The sequence below is a fragment of the Haliotis rubra genome, unplaced genomic scaffold, assembly GCF_003918875.1.
Source record: "Haliotis rubra isolate DU_JTF1 unplaced genomic scaffold, ASM391887v1 Scf57, whole genome shotgun sequence".
NCBI lineage: Eukaryota > Metazoa > Mollusca > Gastropoda > Lepetellida > Haliotidae > Haliotis > Haliotis rubra.
Genome location: NW_025767268.1, coordinates 1,696,434 through 1,722,928, shown reverse-complemented (window position 1 = coordinate 1,722,928; position 26,495 = coordinate 1,696,434). Strand labels below are relative to the sequence as shown.

The 26,495-nt window shown below is 38.8% G+C and overlaps 1 protein-coding gene and 1 long non-coding RNA gene across 3 annotated transcripts; one reads left to right on the top strand and one right to left on the bottom strand.

Moving 5' to 3' along the window:
• Positions 1–2,248: 2,248 nt before the first annotated feature.
• Positions 2,249–14,529, top strand: LOC124254272 (zinc finger protein 579-like). 2 transcript variants are annotated; one of them, XM_046688186.1, is made up of 6 exons: positions 2,251–2,548; positions 3,504–3,635; positions 4,312–4,386; positions 9,136–10,392; positions 10,670–10,758; positions 13,080–14,529. In XM_046688186.1, the coding sequence occupies exons 1-6, from the start codon at positions 2,515–2,517 to the stop codon at positions 13,272–13,274; spliced, it is 1,782 nt and encodes a 593-aa protein (XP_046544142.1). In that variant the 5' UTR covers positions 2,251–2,514; the 3' UTR covers positions 13,275–14,529. The 2 variants fall into 2 exon arrangements, with proteins under 2 accessions (XP_046544143.1, XP_046544142.1); XM_046688187.1 differs by lacking the exon at positions 4,312–4,386 and having other exon boundaries at positions 2,249–2,548.
• An 8,140-nt stretch (positions 14,530–22,669) lies between these two features.
• On the bottom strand, positions 22,670–26,261 carry LOC124254307. Its single transcript, XR_006892447.1, has 2 exons — positions 25,988–26,261; positions 22,670–25,905 (listed from the first exon to the last, which is right to left on the bottom strand). It is a non-coding gene; the product is annotated as an uncharacterized LOC124254307 (long non-coding RNA).
• Positions 26,262–26,495: the final 234 nt, after the last annotated feature.

Sequence of the window (26,495 nt, the reverse complement as noted above, 5' to 3'; positions counted from 1 at the left end):
CAAGGGGAGAAGACGGAGGGTGCACCTCGTCGGCAGATATGGCTTGAATTGGGATACAGTGAATTTATAGACACCACCAACGTAGTGGATCTGAATGTTTTTACACGGAAGACAGTAAGCAACAGTATGTAACAGGCCATGCAGAAAACAATGGGCACATACTCGCACACGCACACGCACATGCGCACGCATTGAATAAGGAGGCAGTGAATTAGTGCACACCACCAACATAGTTGGGTCTGGATTGTTAGACCCGTGAAGATCCGGGTTAGATTTGATCTTCAGTAACCCATGCTTGTCGTAAGAGGCGACTAACGGGATGGCTCGCTGACTTGGTCGATTATTTACAGACCGCCGCCATATGGCTGGAATATTGCTGAGTGTGGCGTAAAACTAAACTCACACACTCACACAGGGTTTGTTAGACGAAAGACAAAAGGTAACAGGTGCAATTGTCATGCAAATAATAGACACATGCAGAACTGTGTGTCCAGGTTTGTGGCTGCAGATGGGTCTTCTTGTTCACTGACCGCATCCGTGGTGTAGTGGTTAGAGCGTCCGCCCGGAGAGCGGAAGGTCGCGGGTTCGATGCCCGGCCGCGTCATACCAAAAGACGTTAAAATATGGTACTTGTTGGCCCCTGCCTGGCACTCGGCATTAATGGGTACAACAAGGACTGGTCGGCTCGGAGTATAATGTGCCTGAGTTGGGTATTCATGCTTAACTGCGGTATGGTATCTCAGTGAGCTAGCACTATAAAACCAACTTAAGTCTTGGCTAGTACAAGCAGCCACACATACACACGCATGCACGTCGTCATATGAGCGAAACATTCTCAAGTACTACGTTAGACCCCATTTCACCTCACTATCTATATGGATGGTGTTTTGTATATCACCAACACAGAGTGCCAGACCGTTCCTTCAAGCATCATATGGTCTTTGCGTTCTCTGCTCTAGTCAATGCTCTAAATGAAGCAGTAGTTGATCGTGACATACGTAACTTGTGCGCAGTGAGCATAAATTACAATCAAACTCTAGTACCATGGGACCATGATAAACAAAACACACATAACGCACTCCGATAATTATTGTATAGTCATGTTATACGGAAGTTCCCATTGATCAATATTCTTTATGAAATAGAGCCCATTACGATAAATTGCACATAACCATCGCGATGCTTATGTTTTATCCACGGAAGGTCCGGGTTAGAATGAACCTTCAGTAACCCATGCTTGACGAACGGGATCGGGTGGTCAGGCTCGCTGATTTGGTTGACACATGCCATCGGTTCCCAATTGCGCAGATAGCTGCTCATGATCATTGGATTGTCTGGTCCAGACTCGATTATTTAGAGATCGCCGCCATATGGCTGGAATATTGCTGAGTGCGGCGTAAAACTAAACTCACTCACTCGTTCACTTATGTTTTATCACAGGCGGAAGCTCGTGAGTGTGAGTTGAGATTTTACGTCGCATCAACATTATTTCAGCCATATAGGAAAGAGCGAAAACTACCCAAAATATATTGCAGTTTTCCTCAGTTTGAATCTACTATATTCACATTACACCAATATATCATTTACAATAATATGGGTTTCTGTTTACTTGTGTTATATTTTTGCATGATATTGTTACAGGATAATGTATAAACGGGATTTTGTATATGGCATCAACTATTTAGATAACTACCAAGTAAGTAATTGTGCCATACATTCCTATATGGGCTAGAGAGTATTCCATATGTTCTTTATTGAACATTGGATTATAAACAAAACATTATATAATTTCAAATATTTGTAGGTCTGTAGTCATGCAACTACAATGACTTTTCACAACACTATTAATCGATATTTTTCACAACAGCACACTAGTTACCTTTATCATATATGTATTTCCTAATGAAAGAGAGGCCGAGAAATGTTTAGGGGAGGATTCGGGTATGTATCAATGGAGACACTTTTCCTTATTCCGTATGTCAGGTTCCTGTATGGGTTTTGGTTACATTCACCGGAAGTAAATAAATACGTGAAACATTAAATCAATTTGCGTGACCCAACTCATTAAATAAATGGCTAGGATCGACCTGCATGATCAATATCAATCAATTATACATTTGAGAACTAGTACGTTTGAAGTTGTCTTAGGTTTGCTGTAATTAGGCATTACATTCTAACGATACTGTAATAGGACGTATTTTCCGGATTTTACCCGGAACACCATTTCCGGTACGGGAATGCTTGGATTCCCATTTTGACATAAAATCTTGCCATGTTTCCCAATAATCAAACCTTGACCTTATTTCACAGAATGTAGTTAAGTAACTAACAGTGTGATTGTTTTATAAAAAAAAAGGTCTCACAACCTCCCTTACAGCATGACATAGTATTTTGCACACCTCCCCAAAGTTAAAGTTTCGGGCAGTGTGAAAAAGACATTTCCCAGTTTTTGACACAAGATCACACGTCAACTGTATTCATGACAGTGTTCATGGTTTTGGGTGTTCGAACGGCATGTTACCCCAAGAAGGAAACGACATGACTGTCGGTAAGAAATTGATAGTGAGAATAATGTTCTGTAAACCATGTCATGTCGGGTTTGAGAATGAGAAAATGTGAAACTGGTTATGTCGTCTATCCATGTCTGACCTCTTCTGTCGAATGATCCTCTGTAGTACACATGTACATTAGTATCAGTCTAACTGTCATTCTGTGAATGTTACTGATATTTTAGTATGAAATGTGTTTATAATTATGAGGTTGTTATGTAAGCCAGTCGATCGTCATGTTAGTTGTCATTCCTGTCAAATATCGTTTTATCTCTCTGATGAATAAGTGAAGCGTCGGCTTGCGTTCCAGGTTAGTGGGTTATCTGACATGTGAACCGCAGTCTTCACTAATGTAATCTAAATGGCCGGAACTGTACATGTGTATATGTACAGTTACAGCAACATTATCAATGGCAAATGGACAGGGTAGGAGAGATGACTTTCCTTTGGCCGTTTTGACTTTTTCAATTTTGGCCCTTTTGACCTGTTCCCTATGAAACAAAATTTATTTTTTATCAAATTCAGAGTAATACATGAAATTAAGAATACGTTGAAGTTTGCATTTTGTTGCAGTGTGGAGGTATAAAAAGTATTATCTCTTCAGGCAAGGGTATTAACATGAGTAATATGGATGATATAGACATGTCAACTTTACCAATATTTTCATGGTATATTTCATATATTAATTATGCAGAAAGTTTAATTTCCTGACTAGTTTCGCTCAACATGACGAAGCAGGGATTTAATACTTTAATTGTTCAACATAATGTTAAAAATACCTCTGAAAAAAGGACAGTATTAAATATGTTTCAAATTGATCATGAGTACACTGATCATGTGTCATTACTACATAATAATGGCTATAGTGTTGAGTTGAACATTTCCAGATTCAACTGCTGTTAGTGTTTCTCACATGTACAAGAGAGATTGATAATGTTGCTGTGTTGCTGACAGAGAACCTGATGGACTTCCTGACCTGCGGGAAATGTGGCAAGGAATATCCCCTCCACAACATTACAAACTTCATACAACACAAACGACTTGACTGTCTTGACTCTGGCCCTCTCCAGGAAACACAAGATCAAGGTAAAGATATGTTTTCCTATTTTTCAGTTGACACCTTAACTCAGTGTTAGCTGATGGTTGTTGCTTACCGACATACAATGCACCCTGTGTTGGACCAGGTGAGAAAGGTGTCATGGGAGGTGACCAAGGTGTATCAAGGTGGTTCAGGTCTATGCCTTTGTTGATTACAGGTAGATCCTTCCTCATATCTGCAGTCATGGGTTTGCCTGGTCAGTCCTATACAGCTGTCATGTTATGGCTGAAATATTGCTGTATACACTGTTAGAGATCATGCAGAGTGTCCACTGACCACAGAATGGCTGCCTTTCAGACAATGCTCTCACTGTCTACTGGCCTAAGTACCAGTCTAAAGACTAAGCACACTGCCTTCAGACAATGATGACTACCCACTGACACTATGCTAACTGCCTACTGGCACTATTGGCTGCCTACAGACAACACAGACAGCCTACTGACCATAATGGCTGCCTACAACCATGCGAACAGTCTACTGAAAGTACCAGCCGAGCATACTGCATGTCGACTACTAGTTGCTACACATACTCACTGTCTGTCCACTACTTATCATGCTAATACAGTAGGTAAAATACTGAATGTCTTGTAATGGTTGCCTGCTGACCATTGAAATCTGTACCTGATTCACGGCCTGACCGCTAACAACTGTTTACTGCTGCAGGTGCTAGAACCACCAGCCACCATTCCTCACCCAACCAGCAGCAGGAGTTTGGGTCATGGGAGATCACGCAAACTGGTAACATATTTTTAATTCATAGTTCATTGTCATCCTCATCTCCTACCACGCAAGGCCCCCGGCATATCTGGTATTGGTCTGTTGAGACAAGAGTAGTTAAATGTCTTGCTACCGAGGAAAATTTCTTTTGATATGTTTGAGAAGTGGAGACAGGCAGGTCAAATGTTGCATCAAATCCCAGACAATTTTGTAGTCAGTAGTGGCAATTTTCCTCACAATGTGAGCTCTGCAATGTAGGGGCGAAATGGTACGCTCTTACCATGGTACGATACATACTGTGGTACAAGGCCTTCGGTTCGATCCGTTTTGGTTTGGTATATGAGATATGACCATAATGAAGAAAATTGACAAGAGCCAAACCTTACAATGTTTAATAACATGGAAAAAAATAACCATAATCTATGTTATTTTGAATGAACAAACATGTCATTTTATGACTAGATAGAAATGATGGTATGAAAACCTAAAATACCAAATGTTTTGATTGAATTACGGTATGCCGAACCGAAGGCTGAATACCTCGGTTCCAATAATACCGCGATATTCCGTTTCACCCCTACTGCAATGCTCTGCCTCAGTGCCATGTAAAATAGTATAAAATTAGTTATTAAGAACTATTTCCGCTGGAATGTACAAATGATGTTTATTTTAATAATTTTCTGAAATCTACTGAAAAATGTTTTGATTTGACCATGTGATCATTTCCTGTGATGGTGTAACATCTCCTGGAATGCTTAATACTTTGTGTTATAGCTCGACCTTACTTTAAAAATATGTGATGCCCAGCTAACACAATTTTTTTTTAAAAACATCCCCAAAACATTTTCAAAAACGTTTGGCTGTAATGTTTGTAGAATGTTATCACGAAATGTTTTTAAAAAATGTTTTATTCACGTGAATTTGTATGGTTCCAGAAATGTTACAGGAATGTTTTCTCTTAACATTTGGTTAAAACATTTCAATGATGTTTTTGCAAAATTTTCCATAAAGGTTTTCTGAAAACGTTTTATTGACATGAATTTGTATCTTTCCGGAAACGTTTTAATACCATTTTCATGGTTTCAATGTTTCAAACATACAGAATAACCAAGATAACAATTAGTTGTTTTTTTGTTCAAAATATAAAACACTAACATTTAACAATATATGTAACATGTCTGTGACAAATAGTCAGACATAGCTAATCTTTACAAGGAAAGCGAAAAAAGATATATTAATGGCAGACATGTAAAAACACTTTTATTAATTATTCAGAAAACGTGTACACTTTTCGAGTTTGTCTCAGAATCTTCTTATTGCTTTTGCTGTAATCCACTTTTCTGAAATATAGAAATCTTTCATTAATCTTAGGCAGGTACGAATACACAATGCCATTTAGAAAATGGTCAAATGTATCATATGTAAAGTACAGATTCTAGTACTTTTGTTGGGTTGAGTCCTATGCCGGATTCAAACCCACACCTTCAGAGTCAGGCACCTTATCGCTAGCACAGTGGAAGCTGTGATGGCTGAGCGGGTTAGGCTGCTGACTTTGTGTGCTGGCAATTAGGTGCCTGACTCTGAGGGTGGGGGTTCGAATCCCGGATGGGACTCAACCCAACACAAGTACTGGAATCTGTACTTTACTAAGAAAGTGTAATCCGAAATATAACACATGTTACATAAGCAGGTACTTAAGATGTATAGTATGTGCGATATTTACTCAAACCAAGTGGCACTAACCAGTGGATGAAGTCTTCTACCACATTTGTATAGACACATGCTTGCTGGACATGAACACACAATTTGATGGGAATGATTGATATGGTAATGTCCCAAATCATGTTAAATGCCAAAGATGTAGCAAGCAGGGAATACCCCATCTCACTTACTGGTCAGAGGCGGAGGTTAGGTACAAATCTAATTTTGCAATAAAAAGCCCAAAAGATATCTACATGTTTATAGACAATGGTATTTAACAGCTGCACTTACATAATTGTAAATGTTTGTATCTCCTGGAATGCCTGTCTCATTTTCGCCCTTGCTGCAACGAAAATAATAATTATCACAAGTTATAAATTGAACTATATTCCATAAAGCATAGATCTTGTTAGTCCAAAGCTGAAATATATTGTGTAATTGTGTTTTTGGGGGTCAACGTGTGTAGACATAACACCAACATGTATGATAACGCATTGGAAATAACAACCATTTACAACAAACATGGATTACTGGGGAGCATTTCTTATCCAGAATCCGAACTGGAATTGATTTATTACACAGCTGTTGTAACTAGTTTCATGTTTTAATCATTACTTGCCGAACAGTTGCAGCTGCAGTACGATTTCGTTGCGAGCATTGTAACCCAATTCATTCAGTTTTCGTTCACGAACCCGAATCAATACAGTTTCAACTGATGTCACTTGTATATTGGTATCATTCGTGAATATTGTTTATATCTACTTCTTCCTGCAGAAGCAATTAGACCATTTCTTCATGTAAATTATCAGCAGTCATTTATCACCTCACTGACAATATATTGTGATGCACTTTGAAAACTGACGGCAAGTGGCCATGTAGTGACGACTGATAGCTGAGGACTAGTCATCGCCAGTGTCCCGTTATAGCGTGGGCCACACATTTATTTCTGACTCTCGTTTAGGAGAGAAATACATATATCTGAAAATGATGAATTAATTTGTTTTGTTAAATTTAAACTGAATACCCAGTGTAAACACTGTACTTCAATCAGAGACCATATAATAAATCATATATATAATTTGCTTCAATATAGCACTTGAAAATAGTAGACAAACAACAACAATCCGGCAGATAATCAACATTTAGTTTCATCCGTATTAATTAACAACGTTGCATTAGTCATTTCTTTTATGTTTATTACATGACAGATAACACTGCTATTGAGATGTATACATGACATATATCACTGCTATTGAGATGTTGTATACATGACATATAACACTGCTATTGAGATGTTGTATACATGGCAGATAACACTGCTATTGAGATGTTTACATGAGAGATAACACTGCTATTGAGATGTTGTATACATGAGAGATAACACTGCTATTGATATTTTGTATACATGACAGATAACACTGCTATTGAGATATTGTATACATGACAGATAACACTGCTATTGAGATGTTGATTACATGACATATAACACTGCAATTGAGATGTATACATGACATATATCACTGCTATTGAGATGTTGTATACATCACATATATACATGACATATATCACTGCTATTGAGATGTTGATTACATGACAGATAACACTGCTATTGAGATGTATACATGACATATATCACTGCTATTGAGATGTTGTATACATGACAGATATACACTGCTATTGAGATGTTGTATACATGACATATATCACTGCTATTGAGATGTTGTATACATGACATATATCACTGCTATTGAGATGTTGTATACATGACAGATAACACTGCTATTGAGATGTTGTATGCATGACATATATCACTGCTATTGAGATGTTGTATACATGACAGATAACACTGCTATTGAGATGTTGTTTACATGACATATAACACTGCAATTGAGATGTTGTTTGAGACCATATAATAAATCATATATATAATTTGCTTCAATATAGCACTTGAAAATAGTAGACAAACAACAACAATCCGGCAGATAATCAACATTTAGTTTCATCCGTATTAATTAACAACGTTGCATTAGTCATTTCTTTTATGTTTATTACATGACAGATAACACTGCTATTGAGATGTTGTATACATGACATATATCACTGCTATTGAGATGTTGTATGCATGACAGATAACACTGATATTGAGATGTATACATGACAGGTAACACTGCTATTGAGATGTATACATGACAGATAACACTGCTATTGAGATGTATACATGAGAGATAACATTGCTATTGATATTTTGTATACATGACAGATAACACTGCTATTGAGATATTGTATACATGACAGATAACACTGCTATTGAGATGTTGATTACATGACATAACACTGCATTTGAGATGTATACATGACATATATCACTGCTATTGAGATGTTGATTACATGACAGATAACACTGTTATTGAGATGTATACATGACATATATCACTGCTATTGAGATGTTGTATACATGACATATATCACTGCTATTGAGATGTTGTATACATGACATATATCACTGCTATTGAGATGTTGTATACATGACAGATAACACTGCTATTGAGATGTTGTATGCATGACATATATCACTGCTATTGAGATGTTGTATACATGACAGATAACACTGCTATTGAGATGTTGTTTACATATCACTGCTATTGAGATGTTGTATGCATGACAGATAACACTGATATTGAGATGTATACATGACAGGTAACACTGATATTGAGATGTTGTATACATGACATATAACACTGCTATTGAGATGTTGTATACATGACATATAACACTGGTATTGAGATGTTGTATACATGACAGGTAACACTGGTATTGAGATGTATACATGACAGGTAACACTGCTATTGAGATGTATACATGACATACATCTTCTTTAGTTGGAAAGTACAATATAGAACAAACTGACCTAAAACAAAGTTGCTATCCATATAGTTTGTTCTATACATGTATTATAATGACATATATCACTGCTATTGAGATGTTGTATACATGACATATAACACTGCTATTGAGATGTTGTATACATGACATATATCACTGATATTGCCATACATAACATATTTTCAGGTCCAAAGGAGACAGTGTTGTCGTGCTACTCCTGCTCCCAGGAGTTCAAGACAGCCTGGGGTCTGCTCAACCACGTACAGCTCTCCCACAATCTCAACATCTTCATCAAACGGGGGATGCTCGTGGGACAACAGCCACATCAACGGGACACAGACATGAAGGATGCAGCAATGGAGGATGACCTGTCCGAAGATGAGGACAAAGAAAACATGAAGGAGGAGAGGACGATGGTGGAGATTAACCAAGGGACAGGGACGGTGACGACAAACATGTCGCTGAACTGTACCAAGCTGGCGGCCGCAGGGGGCACCACCATCTGTTGTAACAGCAAGGAATGCTGCGTGACAATCATACCCGGCACACATGAGCGACCCAAAAAATGCTGCAGTGCTGTTGTCCCGAAGAAACGGAAGCGTCACATGGAAGAGCATATGAGCGGTGAAGGTGACAGAGAGCTGACAGAAGAACAGGACATGATGGATGAACACGAGGACCCCGAAAAGGACTGTGATGAAGAGAATGAGTCTGACAATGGTGATGATGGGGACGAGGGAGACGACAATGGGAGTCGAGATGCTATATACATTGACTTTCGACCCCGGGACAACGGGACTGGGAAGCCATCAGATGAGGACAGAGATGAGGAGGTTGACAGTGATCAGTCATGGGGGACTGTGGAGGTTCGGCAGGGCAGGGCTCAGGAGGACAGTGGCGGTACCACTCAGTGTTCCTCAGAGAGCAGTGATACTCACTCGGATCGACCAATTTTTATGCAGCGAGGGATGACCTTCTCCATCCCGGTGTCCTACTCTCCTTCCTCCAACCCAAACAGCAGACCTACTGCAGCTGGAACATCCAATACTATAAGGTCCAATCCCTTGGTGGCATACAGCCTCCCCAAGCAGACAACGCTCTCGGTCGGAACGTCTGGGGTTATGACCATTAGCTCCAACACTGCGCCCTTCGTCATGGGGCCCCACAACCTTGCCCAGGTCCTCCGTCTCCAGACTCGTGACAATGGAGATGCTGGTTGTTCCCAAGAAGAACCTGCCGAGGATGACGAGGAATCTCGGTTGATGATTGATATTGACAGCGGGCAGGAGGACGAGGGGATGGACAATGATAATGATGGCTCACCAGAAAAGGGTGGCGGCAAGAAACGGCGGTACCCAACATCTCGGCCATTCAAATGTGACCAGTGTGACCATGCTTTCAATCAGAGGATTCATTTGAAGAAGCATATGAGTAAACATACAGGTTAGTAAACACTTGAGTAAACAAACTTAGCTGTAAATAACTTGCCTGTTGAGACCTGAGTAAACCTACAGATACAGATAGTGGAGTGAACACAGCAGATTCTTAACAATGATGAATCTTAATGCTGAGCTTGCCTTTGTTTTCTTTCATCAGGTACATATCACATGTCTTATTTATGAAATGTCATGTCATGCTGATGTAATGATCATGATCAGTCAGTCATATATGTCTTGTATGGAATAAATAGTAATACAAATGTTTGACTTTGATGTGACAGGTGTAAAACCGTACAAGTGTCAGCAGTGTGACTACTCCACCGTGGAGCGCAGCCATCTCATCTCAAGGTCCATATCAGGATCCATACTGGTGAGTGACCTCAATGTCCATATCATGATCCATACTGGTGAGTGACCTCAAGGTCCATATCAGGATCCATACAGGTGAGTGACCTCAAGGTCCATATCAGGATCCATACTGGTAAGTGACCTCAATGTTCATATCAGGATCCATACAGGTGAGTGACCTCAATGTCCATATCAGGATCCATACAGGTGAGTGACCTCAATGTCCATATCAGGATCCATACAGGTAAGTGACCTCAATGTTCATATCAGGATCCATACAGGTGAGTGACCTCAATGTTCATATCAGGATCCATACAGGTGAGTGACCTCAATGTTCATATCAGGATCCATACTGGTGAGTGACCTCAATGTCCATATCAGGATCCATACTGGTGAGAGACCTCAAGGTCCATATCAGGATCCATACAGGTGAGTGACCTCAATGTCCATATCAGGATCCATACAGGTGAGTGACCTCAATGTCCATATCAGGATCCATACAGGTGAGTGACCTCAATGTCCATATCAGGATCCATACAGGTGAGTGACCTCAATGTTCATATCAGGATCCATACAGGTGAGTGACCTCCATATCAGGATCCATAAGGTGAGTGACCCAATGTTCATATCAGGATCCATACAGGTGAGTGACCTCAATGTCCATATCAGGATCCATACAGGTGAGTGACCTCAATGTCCATATCAGGATCCATACAGGTGAGTGACCTCAATGTTCATATCAGGATCCATACAGGTGAGTGACCTCAATGTCGTGACCTCAATGTCCATATCAGGATCCATACAGGTGAGTGACCTCAATGTCCATATCAGGATCCATACAGGTGAGTGACCTCAATGTCCATATCAGGATCCATACAGGTGAGTGACCTCAATGTCCATATCAGGATCCATACTGGTGAGTGACCTCAATGTCCATATCAGGATCCATACAGGTGAGTGACCTCAATGTCCATATCAGGATCCATACAGGTGAGTGACCTCAATGTCCATATCAGGATCCATACAGGTGAGTGACCTCAATGTCCATATCAGGATCCATACAGGTGAGTGACCTCAATGTCCATATCAGGATCCATACAGGTGAGTGACCTCAATGTTCATATCAGGATCCATACAGGTGAGTGACCTCAATGTTCATATCAGGATCCATACAGGTGAGTGACCTCAATGTTCATATCAGGATCCATACAGGTGAGTGACCTCAATGTTCATATCAGGATCCATACAGGTGAGTGACCTCAATGTCCATATCAGGATCCATACAGGTGAGTGACCTCAATGTCCATATCAGGATCCATACAGGTGAGTGACCTCAATGTTCATATCAGGATCCATACAGGTGAGTGACCTCAATGTCCATATCAGGATCCATACAGGTGAGTGACCTCAATGTCCATATCAGGATCCATACAGGTGAGTGACCTCAATGTCCATATCAGGATCCATACAGGTGAGTGACCTCAATGTCCATATCAGGATCCATACAGGTGAGTGACCTCAATGTCCATATCAGGATCCATACAGGTGAGTGACCTCAATGTCCATATCAGGATCCATACAGGTGAGTGACCTCAATGTTCATATCAGGATCCATACAGGTGAGTGACCTCAATGTTCATATTACCTCAATGTCCATATCAGGATCCATACAGGTGAGTGACCTCAATGTCCATATCAGGATCCATACAGGTGAGTGACCTCAATGTTCATATCAGGATCCATACTGGTGAGTGACCTCAATGTCCATATAAGGATCCATACAGGTGAGTGACCTCAATGTCCATATCAGGATCCATACAGGTGAGTGACCTCAATGTCCATATAAGGATCCATACAAGTGAGTGACCTCAATGTCCATATCAGGATCCATACAGGTAAGTTACCTCAATGTCCATATAAGGATCCATGCAAGTGAGTGACCGTAATGTCCATATCGGAATCCATACAGGTGAGTGACCTCAATGTCCATATCAGAATCCAAGAAAGTGAGTGACCTCAATGTCCATATCAGAATCCACACAGGTGAGTGACCTCAATGTCCATATTAGGATCCATACAGGTGAGTGAAACTAATGTCTGTATAAGGATCCATACAGATCTGCATCAGGACTGCATTAACATTCAGATCAAAATTACATAATTTACTAGTATTAATTTGGTAATACTTTTTAATCATGTAAATGAATTGATTATTTCGTCATATTTTATTCCTATGTATATCATGAACATTTTCGTTCTGCTGCTACAATAGGGAGGGGACACTTGGATTGTCCACTGCTATTAAAATAGGTATATTCTGAGTTTCTTTGGTGTACTCTCTAGGTGAGAAGCCCTTCAAGTGTACATTCTGTGAGTATGCCACAGCCCAGAACAGCACACTTAAGATTCACCTCAAGAGACATCATGGTGGGAAAATGTTTGAGTGTCAAGCTTGTGGAAAGAAATTTACGCAGAGAAATCTGCTTCAAAGTCATCAAGAGGAGCATCGTAAAACACCTGGTGTCTGTGAACCATTGAGACAGGCTCTTACTGGCAGTACAGGTCAGCTTCCACTTCAAGTTCAGGTGGCCAATCAGATGATAGTATCCACAAGTGCTGTACCTAGTTCACGAACCTCCACACAAACAGTTGAGACAGGTGATGCTGATCAGAGGGATACAGATGAACAGACAGGACAGAGTGAAGCAGATCTGTGACAGAGTTCAACCATATCGCTCACACATAGTGGAAATGTGTCTCAAATACACTGACAATCTTGCCATGAAGCAGAATTACCTCTCCATCAGTGTATTTTACAAGCAGTAGAGTAGCAGAACACTGCTGACAATATAATTTCACTCTAAGTGATTCATGTAATCTAGCACAACAAAGACTCAAGCCTTACGACTGTAACACAACAAAACCACATGGCTATGACACAACGACACAGCTGATAATGAGTAAAACATCGATAAGTGTCCAAATTAATGCAGTGACTATGCTCAAGAATGACGCAAGCAACATAACTATAACACAACACGAACAACAGAACTATCACACGAACAACAGAACTATAACACAACACAAGCCACATAGCCATAATGCAGCAAAGAGACAACTCACTAAGAATAATTGTGATAACTGAAGTGTTCAAATCAATACATCAATGACATGACTGCCCAAACACAACATTGCCACAAGTTACCCAACACAACAAAGACACAAATGACACCACTACTACACAACAATACCACGGTTAATAAAGTCTCATTTCATGTCACAAACAAATAGCTCACCTACTTTGATATTAATGATCCATGTGTTATTCATCACATATGTATGTAATAACATGTACACTATACTACTTGTACACTATACTACTTGTACACTATACTACTCAAAACAAGTTAAGGACATCCCAGTTGTTTTATAGTACCATAGTTCTGTCATACCATGACAAATGTAGTACTATGACAGAATCTGGTGGTCCTTCACTCGTTTTGAGCAGTATAGGAAGTCAATGACAAACACACCAGAAGTATTTGATGGTCAGCCAGTTAAGTACTTAATAAGAAAGTTTTATGTTTTGAATCCCAGATTTATTCAAATATGACAAATCAATATTTCATATGTAATATGAAAATATATACTGTGCAATTTCATCCTTAAAAGGAGAGAGTTAGAAAAGACTGCTAAAGACACTAATTCAGGATAGTTCGTCATGCAGAACATTTTGGCCATTCCTGCCGACAGTTTAAGTTGCAGTATAAGCACTATAGTATGGACGTATCACTACTTACAGTCCGTTTGAGTCAGAAACGGACCGATGAATTGCAAATTGTATCATTGTACAAAATTGCCACATAAATATAAATAGTACACATGTTTATCATTGACTAATACCCAACAGCTTTCTTATATTTGAAAATTTTCCGGACTCCACCAAAAAAGTTCTTTAAAACTATCATTAAAATTTTGACACAGTTCACTATTTGTTACGAGGGAGGAGTGCAGAGAAAGGGACAGCCAGGTGTTAGAGAAGCACGTGCACAAGTGCCCACCAAGTTATTGATTCATTAGCCTGTCTCCATCCTTTCTCGCACACCTGGCTGTCCCTTTCTCTGCACTCCTCCCTCGTAACAAATAGTGAACTGTGTCAAAATTTTAATGATAGTTTTAAAGAACTTTTTTGGTGGAGTCCGGAAAATTTTCAAATATAAGAAAGCTGTTGGGTATTAGTCAATGATAAACATGTGTACTACATTTGTATTTATATTTATGTGGCAATTTTGTACAATGATAAAATTTGCAATTCATAGGTCCGTTTCTGACTCAAATGGACTATAGTTATTAGTTATATTTAGTTGCCAGTATTCTCCTAGCACAGACGTCGGCAAGAGTGTAACTACTGATATCATCCTCCACAGTGCAGATTCCAGTATGGACACAAACAAGGGGATGCCTTGGAGAGGCCTTGAAATTTTGTTCTTAAATACTCTTTCCCAAATGGTGCAAAAAAATGATTGTACAATGTTTCATATGAAAACAAATAGATCATTATCTGGATATGCTGGATGATCTGTAGAATAGTGTGTCGTGACTTCCCCGTTCAGATAGAGATTTTGTGTGTTGAGCCAAAAAATAATCACTCTGAAGCAATAATTCCAGGCCTGTCCTCTCTGAATATTAACGGTCCTCCCCAGAAATAGCTTGTCCATACCATGTTATCATTAGTGTTTCATTTGTGAATGTATGGACACAAAGTTTTCTCTTGTCCTCTCCAGCAAAACTGGTTTTGTTGTTTGATCGTGAACACTAACATCTCCACACTTGTTATATCTACCATATGCTTGTTACATATCATACACTTTATCTTCTATATACACTATGAGGTGGTCGAATTTGATTGGCTGAAATTGAAGGTCATGGTTACTTCTTTAGAACGAAGGATCAAGAAAGGCTAGTACCGTACCATTTAATAACATGTTTCCTTCCTGTTTGTTATACAAACAAGATGACAATCGCTATTGAATCACACAGCATTAAATTTAGTTAAGTTCAAGGTGTTTACAGATTACTATATGCAACATGATGCGACATTTCTTCAACATGTTCACTGCTGATTTCATGACATATAGTATGTAATAATTTATATCATCACCATGTCATAAAATGGCAAAATTTTGTTCATTCCTTCATCAGAAGATCACATTGATAATTTAGGAGGAATTTTGGTATCTTTTGCAGGCCTTACAATTTTTTATGGATAGTCCTCTGAGGTCAAGGTCAATGTTCAAGAACATATCCAACCTCAACAGAATATTTGTCATTGGTTACAAGTGGCATGTGTTTTTGATGAAAACATGCAAAACATCACAAGTATTCCTATCAGAACAGTTTCATTTTTTTAATTTCATATTCAGAAGACAGAAGTGATAAGAATTTGTTTATCATTGAGACCAGTCATGCATATCATGAAACTAAAATGTCTGTATCCTAGTTGAACAGACTAAGACCCAGTTCCACAAAGCAATGTTCATGCTCAAACTATCTGTGATGCTGTTACATGGACTACAGACAGCCACAGTACTATATCACCAACAGGGACGATGTCCAGGGCTCCTACTGTGACACAGGGACAGTAGGGTGGCCTTGTGCTTAAAGCGTTTGCTTGTTATGCCGAAGATCCAGGTTCGATTGTGGGTGCAATTTAGAAGCCCATTTCTGGTGTCCCCTGCTGTGATGTTGCTGGAATATTGCTAAAAGCGGTGTAAAACCATACTGGCCTACTTTTACACAGCTACCAGAACCCAAGTGCTACAGAACCAATGGTTGCCAATGGTTACAAATTGTTTAAGTTGTGATTGATAGTTGTTGGGAATACAGACTGAAAGGTTGTCGCTGTCACATGACCATTACAATATATAACATGACCGTGCCAGAAATCGGTAAAATAGCAGTTGTGACAGAAAGGAGTGCACTTTATTTATATATTGCTGTTTGGGACATTGTGTATCTTATGCGATAAGGTTTGTGTCTGATTATTCCAACGTTGAGAGAATTGTATCCGGTGTCCAGAGTTTGATCCTTGTATCAATGTATATATATACTGTGTATTTGTATGTATAAAATTCGAAGAATCATACTCTCTTGTTTTTTAAGTTCTTCACTCCATCTTGAGATGCTGGTCTTCAGAAACCCATGCTTGTCATAAGAGGCGACTAACAGATTCAGGTGGTCAGATTCGTTGACTTGGTTGTTGACACATGTCATTGTAGCCAAATTGTGTAAATCAATGCTCATGCTGTTGATCACTTGATTGTTTGGTCAAGACTTGATTATTTGCAGACTGCTGCCATATGGCTGGAATATTACATGGGTGGGCTGAGCATGTAGTTTCCATTGGGTCATCCCATATTGCCGATGTGACGTTAAATTTTAACTCACTCACTCACTCACTCATCCCAACATGTATGGAAATAAAACACAACAGCGCTACTTGTATCATAGTCAAGATTTATTATTATATTATTATTATTATGATATTACAGAAGGACCCTGGAATGAGGAACATTTGACACAAAGTGTAATGAATGTTGAAGCTCTTATCAAATCTCCAGATAAAACAAGACAGAAATGAACTATGTCAGCCACAGCAGAGAGGGGAGGTTATCTTACAGAATCAAGGACAGCGTTGGACAGACAGTTGACATGTTGCCTGGCAACCATGACATGTACATATAAGATAAGACAGAGGTTATAAACATACACATGTGTGGACACCTGGAATGTTCTAGATGGGGTAAGAGAATATCACCCAGGGGGTTATACAGGGCTGTATAACACTCAATATTAAACATTGTAGGAGATATACAACTTGGGTGAAATATCGGAAACAAAATTGAATCATTAATTATTCCATTATCAAGTATAGAAAGGATGCATTATATTTCTCATATATTACACTTCTCAAATATTTCTGTTCATGTCAGCATACATGGATCGAGGTCAGAGTATGTATATTTCATTAAGTCCAGCAAAACGGTCAAACAGGCTGGGATTTTCTTTTTCTATGGGTATTTGGAGAAAAAAGGATAAGTATGATTTGGGGGGGGGGGTTGAAAATCTAATTATCCATGTTGGCATTAACTCAATAACTTTCAAATCTGTAGTAAAAATGAAACTAAATGACCTTAGCATGTTTGTCACTGAAACAGCCACACAACCAATGACAATAAAGGACACGTCTATCTATGTGTAGTTATTAACTTGTATAAAATATATTGATAATAATGGGGTGGTGGGTGGGTGTAGCCTCCTACACATGCTGTTTCAATGGTCGCTGTTCTGTCTTTAACAGTTAATTAAATTCAGGCAAGTAATTGTTTTTAATGAAGTTATAATTTTGATTAATAATGTTGAATTATCAATATTCCCATTTTATTAAATAATACATTGCATGCAAACATAAAATAGAAACCAACAGAAAAAAAGAAAAAGATTTTACTTTTTTGTTCTTTTTCAGCATTTGTTGCTTTTTCCAAAAAAAACACTATGCTATTATTAAGTTTAATGGCCTCTAAACCCTGAATGTGACATAGAATAGTACCTATCATTTACAAGCAGTTAGAAGTTAAAGTTTAAAGATGATTTACATGAGAGTCATCCTATTTTAGTTCAGTGACCTGCCTTCCTTCGTGTGACCTTTGTCTAGATACAGTCAAACCTGTGTCAAAGTTACAGGAATCTAGTAAAACATTCTCCTGGGTTGAAGAAAATCTGCAAAATGAATTTGAAAAACAACAAATGTTTCAACAATTATCCTCCAAAATATAACTATCATCAATATTTAAGAGATTCCAATGGACCAGAACGTGAGTTCTAAACAACTAATAATCAACACGAGATTTGACTGTATATCCTTGTCAGGTCTGAACTCCAGACTCTCTAATTTACAAGAATGCTCATCATTTTATTCTTGACCTGAGGCACAATATCATCAACCTGTGACACTAAACCATAAGTATTTTGTTTTCATGAAATGTGACAATTATATGAAAAACCCATTTGTCCCCAACTTGAGTATTATCCTGTACACCTGTAGTGTTTTGTGAGATCTTCTGTCTAACAGACAGATTTTACTATGATGGCTACAAACTTATCACATACCTTCGTCAGTGCCAAAAGATTCTGATTTCCAAATATGACAATTTTAAGTATGAATTAGTCATATGTAAGAACTCTTAAACTACACCATTTGCAGAAAGTCCTTTCTACGTATTTCTTATGTTCCAACAAAAGAATCCATAAGTGATGTCTCATGTCGGCCAAAACCAGTCACTCGTGCATGTCCAAGTTCTAGTCCAAAATATTTTATCACCACACCATACATAGCAACGACAGGCATGTATTATTATGTACGCCTGTTCAGGGCTGGACTCAACACATCACAGACACAACAAGGCATTATGTAATGTGTCTTGAAAGCACATTGTCTGAGTGTAAAGACATTGAGTTCAAGGGCAGCAGGATTATCATTATATACCCATGTTCAGGGCTGTTATAAAACGCACTGCTTTCCAGTACAGCATAAGAAACTATACACATGGGACACTTGTCTTGTTTTTTCATCAGGCATGAAAAGGTTGATAAGTTTCATGCTCCAGAAAATGACCTCAAAACTGACACTGACCTATACAACTTGAGGAACAACAAAAGTAAAATAAAAAATACAGTTTATACCATTTTTGTGACATTCTACATATATTCATGCAATTGTTGGTATATTCTGATAAACTAACTTGTTTACCCTAAAATAACCCCTATGACAAGTTCCATAACAAAGCTGTTGCCTGGCTTCTGGCCTGCCCATCTGAATGCAAGTGCTCACCACAATATATTGTCTTGTACGAAGTTGAAATAACACTTTCTATTTTTACCTACTAACGTTTTCTTTAATTGTATGTGTAATATACCTATATCCAAAAGGATGAAATAAAGATGATGATGATGATGATGATGATATTTGTTTACCCTACAATAATCCCTTTGACAAGTTCCACAATAAAGATGTTGCCTGGCCGCCATTGTACACATATCATTTTGTGAAACAGTCATGGTATTGGGCAATGGCGGATCCGGAGATCAGGGGGTTTGAACCCCCCCTTTTGAAAAGGACTAATGACCACATTGAAGTTAATGTTTTGCAATGGCGGAGCCAAGGTGGGGTTCAGGGGGTTTGAAAATTTCTGGATCCACCTATGTTGGGTACATAATTTGTAGACAAAGTGGATTACGGATGCCCTCTGGCCTGTATTCAGAGATTGTAATTACCTTTCAGGTTGTATTTTACAAATCAACATAATTTGATGGAACGGTTCATATGAAACAAGAAAGGCTCAATCTTGTCTTACTGACATGGTGCACTCATTCACTATAGGCCAGCAATACTAACACATACCCAGGGAATTGACCAATTTCATATATTTGCATAAAAGAACCATTAATAACACATTACAGGTATTTATCTTTCAGAAATATTAATTTCTTATTCCAACTTAATGAAGTGGCATAATGTTACAATGTGAGTGAGTGAGTGAGTTTGATTTTACGCCGCCGCTTTTAGCAATATTCCAGCAATATCACGGCGGGGGACACCAGAAATGGGCTTCACACATTTTACCCATGTGGGGAATCGAACCCGGGTCTTCAGCGTGACGAGCGAACGCTTTACCCACTAGGCTACCCCACCGCCCTTGTTACAATGTAGGGACATTATATTCAATATTTACCTACTGTCTTTTAATCTATAAATCTCATCTTCATCACTTCATATTTGCAACACACTGACACCAGAACACTCCAACTTGAGTTCTAGAAAGGCATACCATCAGATATCTTCAATGTAAGGGACTTAAAAACATGTTTGTGACAATTGTGAAAAGATCTAAACGAAGTGAAATTCACAAAGAGAAGCAATAAAACATATTTCAAATAGACAAAATCATGTAAAATGACCAATCTGTCAGCTGTGATGTAATAGGCATGATATTTCACTGCTTTCACTATTGTGTGCTACCCTCTTGGCTTTTAACACATTGAGATGCAGAGCCTTTGACAAGAGAGAGTGAGTGAATTTAGTTTTACGCTGGGCTTCACACCTTGTACATGTGGGGAATCGAACCCGTGTCTTTGGCCTTTTGACAAGCAAATTGTCGGGATCTAGTGACCAGTGAGAAAACAAAACACAAAGAAATTTTAAAAAGTAAGCAAAGAAATTAGAACTGAAACAAATAACTACTGCCTTTCACTGTTAAATCATACATATGTTTCATAATCATGTTTCTCACCAGTGAGAAAACAAGACACAAAGAAATTTTATAAAGTAAGCGAAGAAATTAGAACTGAAACAAATAACTACTGCCTTTCACTGTTAAATCATACATATGTTTCATAATCATGTTTCTCACCAGTGAGAAAACAAGACACAAAAACATTTCAAAAAGTAAGCGAAGAAATTAGAACTGAAACAAATAACTACTGCCTTTCACTGTTAAATTCCCACAATTGGTATCTTATATTTGTTGTTGTTTCACATGTACATACATAGCTATCTGCTTCCTAGTTTTCCATTCACCTGATGAAGGATTAAGCAAATACTACAACATGTCGTGTTCTTCAAAATAAAGAAGTTGACATCCATAAATTCTCACTTTTTATGTGTATCACTTGTAAATGCCATTTATAGACTTCACATAGAAACTGTTAGAGAGAGGTTAGATACGGACACAGATCATCAATGGTGGTACGTCCTTGACTTCCACCACATTATCACATCTCTGTGTAGTGTATGCTGGTTTACTATCTGCCTGGCTAAAGAAAGAATACAGCCATGTGTGACGGTATGAAAGATGTAAAATACAAGAAAGGATTTTTCAATGGGGATGTATTACATACCGGCGGTATCCTAGTTGTGGTTTGGAAACTGTTTTCACCCTAGTAAGGTTTTGATAATATTTTTAAGTCACATCCAATTTTCAGGTGAATTCTTTCTTTTTGCCAGGGAGTTTAGCATTAAGGAATGATGGAGGGTCTAGAGCAGTATTATGGTGGGTTATATAAAATCAACAATGTATAAGCGAATGATTAAATATTGGAGAAAATATGTACAACACTGTTATCCTCATTGTAGCCATGAGATTACGGTCTGTATATTACTGGGATACACAACACATGACACAATACGACATATATATGCAAGTGTGGCTACAATATCACGCCAACGATAAAAACCACACACAAGAAATATTCACACACACAAACCGCACTCATACACACACACACTTGTAGTACAGTATATACAAGTATATCCTTTGATGAACCTAATTCAAACAATGAGTGAGTGAGGTTTTATTAGTCTTTCATGGGTCGTTATAAACATTCACCATCAACCACTGAACTAATATGTTCTTGTACTGTCCTAACACAGTGAAGAACTGTCACACTGCATTTTTACATACATTTTCTACTACTACCACACTGCATTCTCTACTCCCTGCATCAATCATGGCAGGAGGGTGCAAATCTCAGTTGTTTGAATGTCAATGTTCAGACAGTTGAAGGTCGAGTTTGCAAGTGACTCTTGTCATCTTATCATCACATTTCTCCACCCAACAAACAATTTTCCTTTTCTCAAGTTTTAAACCCAACGTTTATCAGATCAACACAACAACCTCACTCACTCGTTGTCAAGCCGTCTGCCAACTGTTGCAGAAGTGACTAAAGGGAGGCTACTCCATCTGGCAAATGTAACACCACCTGTGTGTTCAGCTCAGGTTGAGGATTCTTAAAGTCTGTCACTCATTGTAATAATTTAATTATTAACATAGCATGTTACTTGCTTGAAACCAACTGTTCTTGTACTTTCTAAGTGTCCTGAAGTTCCTGTTTGAACACTCATGTTCTCTCATATAATAATTCCTCACTTTTGGTCTAAAAATTATCAACATTTTTAATTACCACAGTCCTGTAGTTGTCTAAAGGCATACTGCATGAAATATGTGCATAGTGTCACCCTGCACTCACCTGCATTCTTGGAAAGAAAAGTTCTCATTTTCAATAAATTATTTAATCCATCATTTAGCCTTAAAATGATATGTCACATTATTTACCCGACAACAGCAACATCTACAATCTTTACACATGATATGTCTAGATATTAACAATAATAACAATGTCTAAAATAATCACATTCAAACAACAAGCATTTGTTAAAATATCTCCTCAACTCAGGCCATTATACATGTCTAAAATATGTACATACATCTCAACAGTACTGGGAATTTCTGCAGGTATGTTGTGTAACTGGAACACTGAGTCTGACCAGTACTGACCACAGACATGACAGCCATGCCACATGACGAAGTTCAGGATCAAAGGATCTTGTCAAGCTCCGCCGTTTGTCTCAGACTCATTGTGACGCAAACTTACATAAAAGATCAGCTTCCTGTCACCTTCTGTTTCACCTGCTTTGATCAACTTCCTTTTTATCTCTGAGTAAAACAGTAAGGAATGAGGACAACCCAGGCTGCCAGGTGTTTCAGGAAACTGATACATAATGGAATTATGACAACCTTGACGACTGTTTTCACTTCCCATCTCGGAGTCCTTAGAAGCTGCAATCCGTGTTCGTCACAACATCCGAACAGTGGAACACCTGCATAGTGACAGCAGTGTATGAAATAAGGCCCGTCCGACCGCCCGAGACGGGCTAGATTTCTGCCGGACGGTCTAATTTTACAGCTAGCCAGCCCGATGGACGGGTGAAAAAAATATATTCCGATAACATGCCCACTGGCACTGACTGGTTAAATCTCTTCTGGGCTGGTAGGTTTTTGAAGTTACCAGCCCAGATGTCTGGCTGGGTTTTTGGCTTATTTCATACACTGGTGACAGCCCTGATAATCATGACAGAAGTCACTTATACTACTCAAAACAAGTTAAGGAACCCCTGGGTTTTTCCATACAACTACAGGTAATGTATCGTGGCTTTGACAGATTAACTCAAGTCTATGACAAAAGTGGGAGTTTTTTAACATATTTTGAGTAGCACAGAAACGTACAATACTGATGGAAAGAAATAAGGGAACAGGTAACAATTTGTTTCACAAGGCATCTTTCATAGTCCCTGAACACATTCATCTTGTGAGTGAGTGAGTGATAAACACACAATGCCATTTAGAAGGTGGTCAAATGTAAAAGAGTAATCCCAAATATAACATACGTTACAGTGAGTCAGTGAGTGAGTTTGATTTAACACCCATTTCTAACAGTATTTCAGTGTCTGTTGAATGTTGGGAGAAAGTGTGAAGGTCCAAGATGTTTACCACTTTTGTAAAACCCATGAGCATGGGTATGGGGACAATCCTTGAGACAATATCATGGCAAACTTGGAATTTGAACTCAAGACTGAATATTTCTGGCGTGCTGAAGGGAGACCACTCTGCCGAGTTATTGCTGCACCTAAGACAGCTGGGAAACCTGTGACCTCCCATTTATAAAGTAATGATGATACTCAAGTGGGAGGGAAAACAATTTGTGGAAGTCGGCTGTTTTGGAGAACTGCTAAAATATCAGTATGGTTCTCACTGATAATAATCAAGTTCACGACATCAGCATATCCTAGAATAAAAAAGGGACATAATTGTACACTAGAAATTGCCATACACAGTCCTAAACAAAACAATCTGTTGAGATTATAAACTAATTTCATAACACAGAACAATTCAATTTAATGGATTAAGTCTCATAAATGTGCATAGTGTTTCATTCTGGCAACGCTGAACATTTCAATGTGTTCTACACACAACCTGTAAACAAAGTCTCTCTGATGCTCTATGATTGCAACCAGCTGTCGACATTCTTCTCATCTAAGTTTTCTACATGTTCCTTTATTTCATTTCATCAGTATACTTCAGTTTTCAGCACAGCAATGAAACTGATAAAGGGGTTGATACAGATCTGATACACGTGGACTGATACAGAACTGATAAAAAGATGACAAGATTGACATGTAACAATCTATAGTTGGTAATACACAGAAGATGGGTCACTCTCCTGACTGGGAGGTCCGTGAAGATGGGGACTAGAAAACAACACAATGTCATCACACACAGATCTTTGTCATGTTCGACTTCATAAAATTAATCAGTCAGGGTAGGGAAGGTTGCAGATGTGTAGGGTGGTGATGGGGAGGTGTTGGAAGTCCTGGGGGTGATGTTGGGGTGGTGTTGGGGGTGGTGCTAGACTGGTGTTGGGAGTCCTGTTGGGAGTGTGTCTTTGCTGCTGGTACTGGATGGGGGGCTTCATAAAATTAATTAGTCAGGGTAGGATGGTGTTGAGGTGATGTTAGGGTGGTGTTGGGAGTCCTAGGGGTGTGGTGTTTGGGGGGTGTTGGGGTGGTTGTGTTTGGTTCTGGGGTGGTAGGCGAGGTAATCATTGACGCTGGCAGTGGATGGGTGACTGGTAGGGGCAGGGCAGCTGGTGAAGGTAGAGGGCACAAGATCAGTAAGGGGTAGAGGACTTGTTTAGAATACAAGCACATCATGACTTGACTAACATCAGACAGCTCAACTGTAACAAGGACCAACATGGCATATTAACTACAGACATTTTGAAGTTTGACAGTAAATGAGATCAAGTTTCAATGTGTAAAACAGACAACAGAAAGCCAAGGCTCCAGCTGTCTCTACACACTCACACAAACCTGCAAATACAGCCACAATGCAAGGAACACCAGGTGTTCTACTCAGGCACCAAACACATTGACACAATATATTAGATATTAATTAATGTAAGCTATATAAAACATGAAGCTATATTTGGAATGACCACACACAGTCTCCATTCTTGTTATGGCCAGGATCTGCTGGAAACAAACTGTACAGGCTAGGAGCCGTTCATCTTCATCTTCCATTACAAAACTTATATATAACATGCAATATATCTACAATTGATCAGCAGGACAGACAACATCAATTCAGATGTATAAATATATTACAGGGGATGTCATAATACAGTGTCACAATATTGCACGTACATTGTTGTTGTATCATAAACATCTGCTGGGGGATATCATATATATATATAGACAGTGTGACTATGTACCAACCTGGATGCTACTTGGGTGATACTGGACTTATACCTCACTGGGGGATATCATATGTATATTGACAGTGTGTATATGTACCAACCTGGATGCTACTTGGGTGATACTGGACTTATACCTCACTGGGGGATATCATATATATATTGACAGTGTGTATATGTACCAATATGGATGCTACTTGGGTGATACTGGACTTATACCTCACTGGGGGATATCATATGTATATTGACAGTGTGTATATGTACCAACCTGGATGCTACTTGGGTGATACTGGACTTATACCTCACTGGGGGATATCATATATATATTGACAGTGTGTCTATGTACCAACCTGGATGCTACTTGGGTGATACTGGACTTATACCCTCACTGGTGGATATCATATATATATTGACAGTGTGTCTATGTACCAACCTGGATGCTACTTGGGTGATACTGGGCTTATACCTCACTGGGGATATCATATATATATTGACAGTGTGTCGATGTACCAACCTGGATGCTACTTGGGTGATACTTGACTTATACCTCACTGGGGATATATATATATATATATTGACAGTGTGTCTATGTACCAACCTGGATGCTACTTG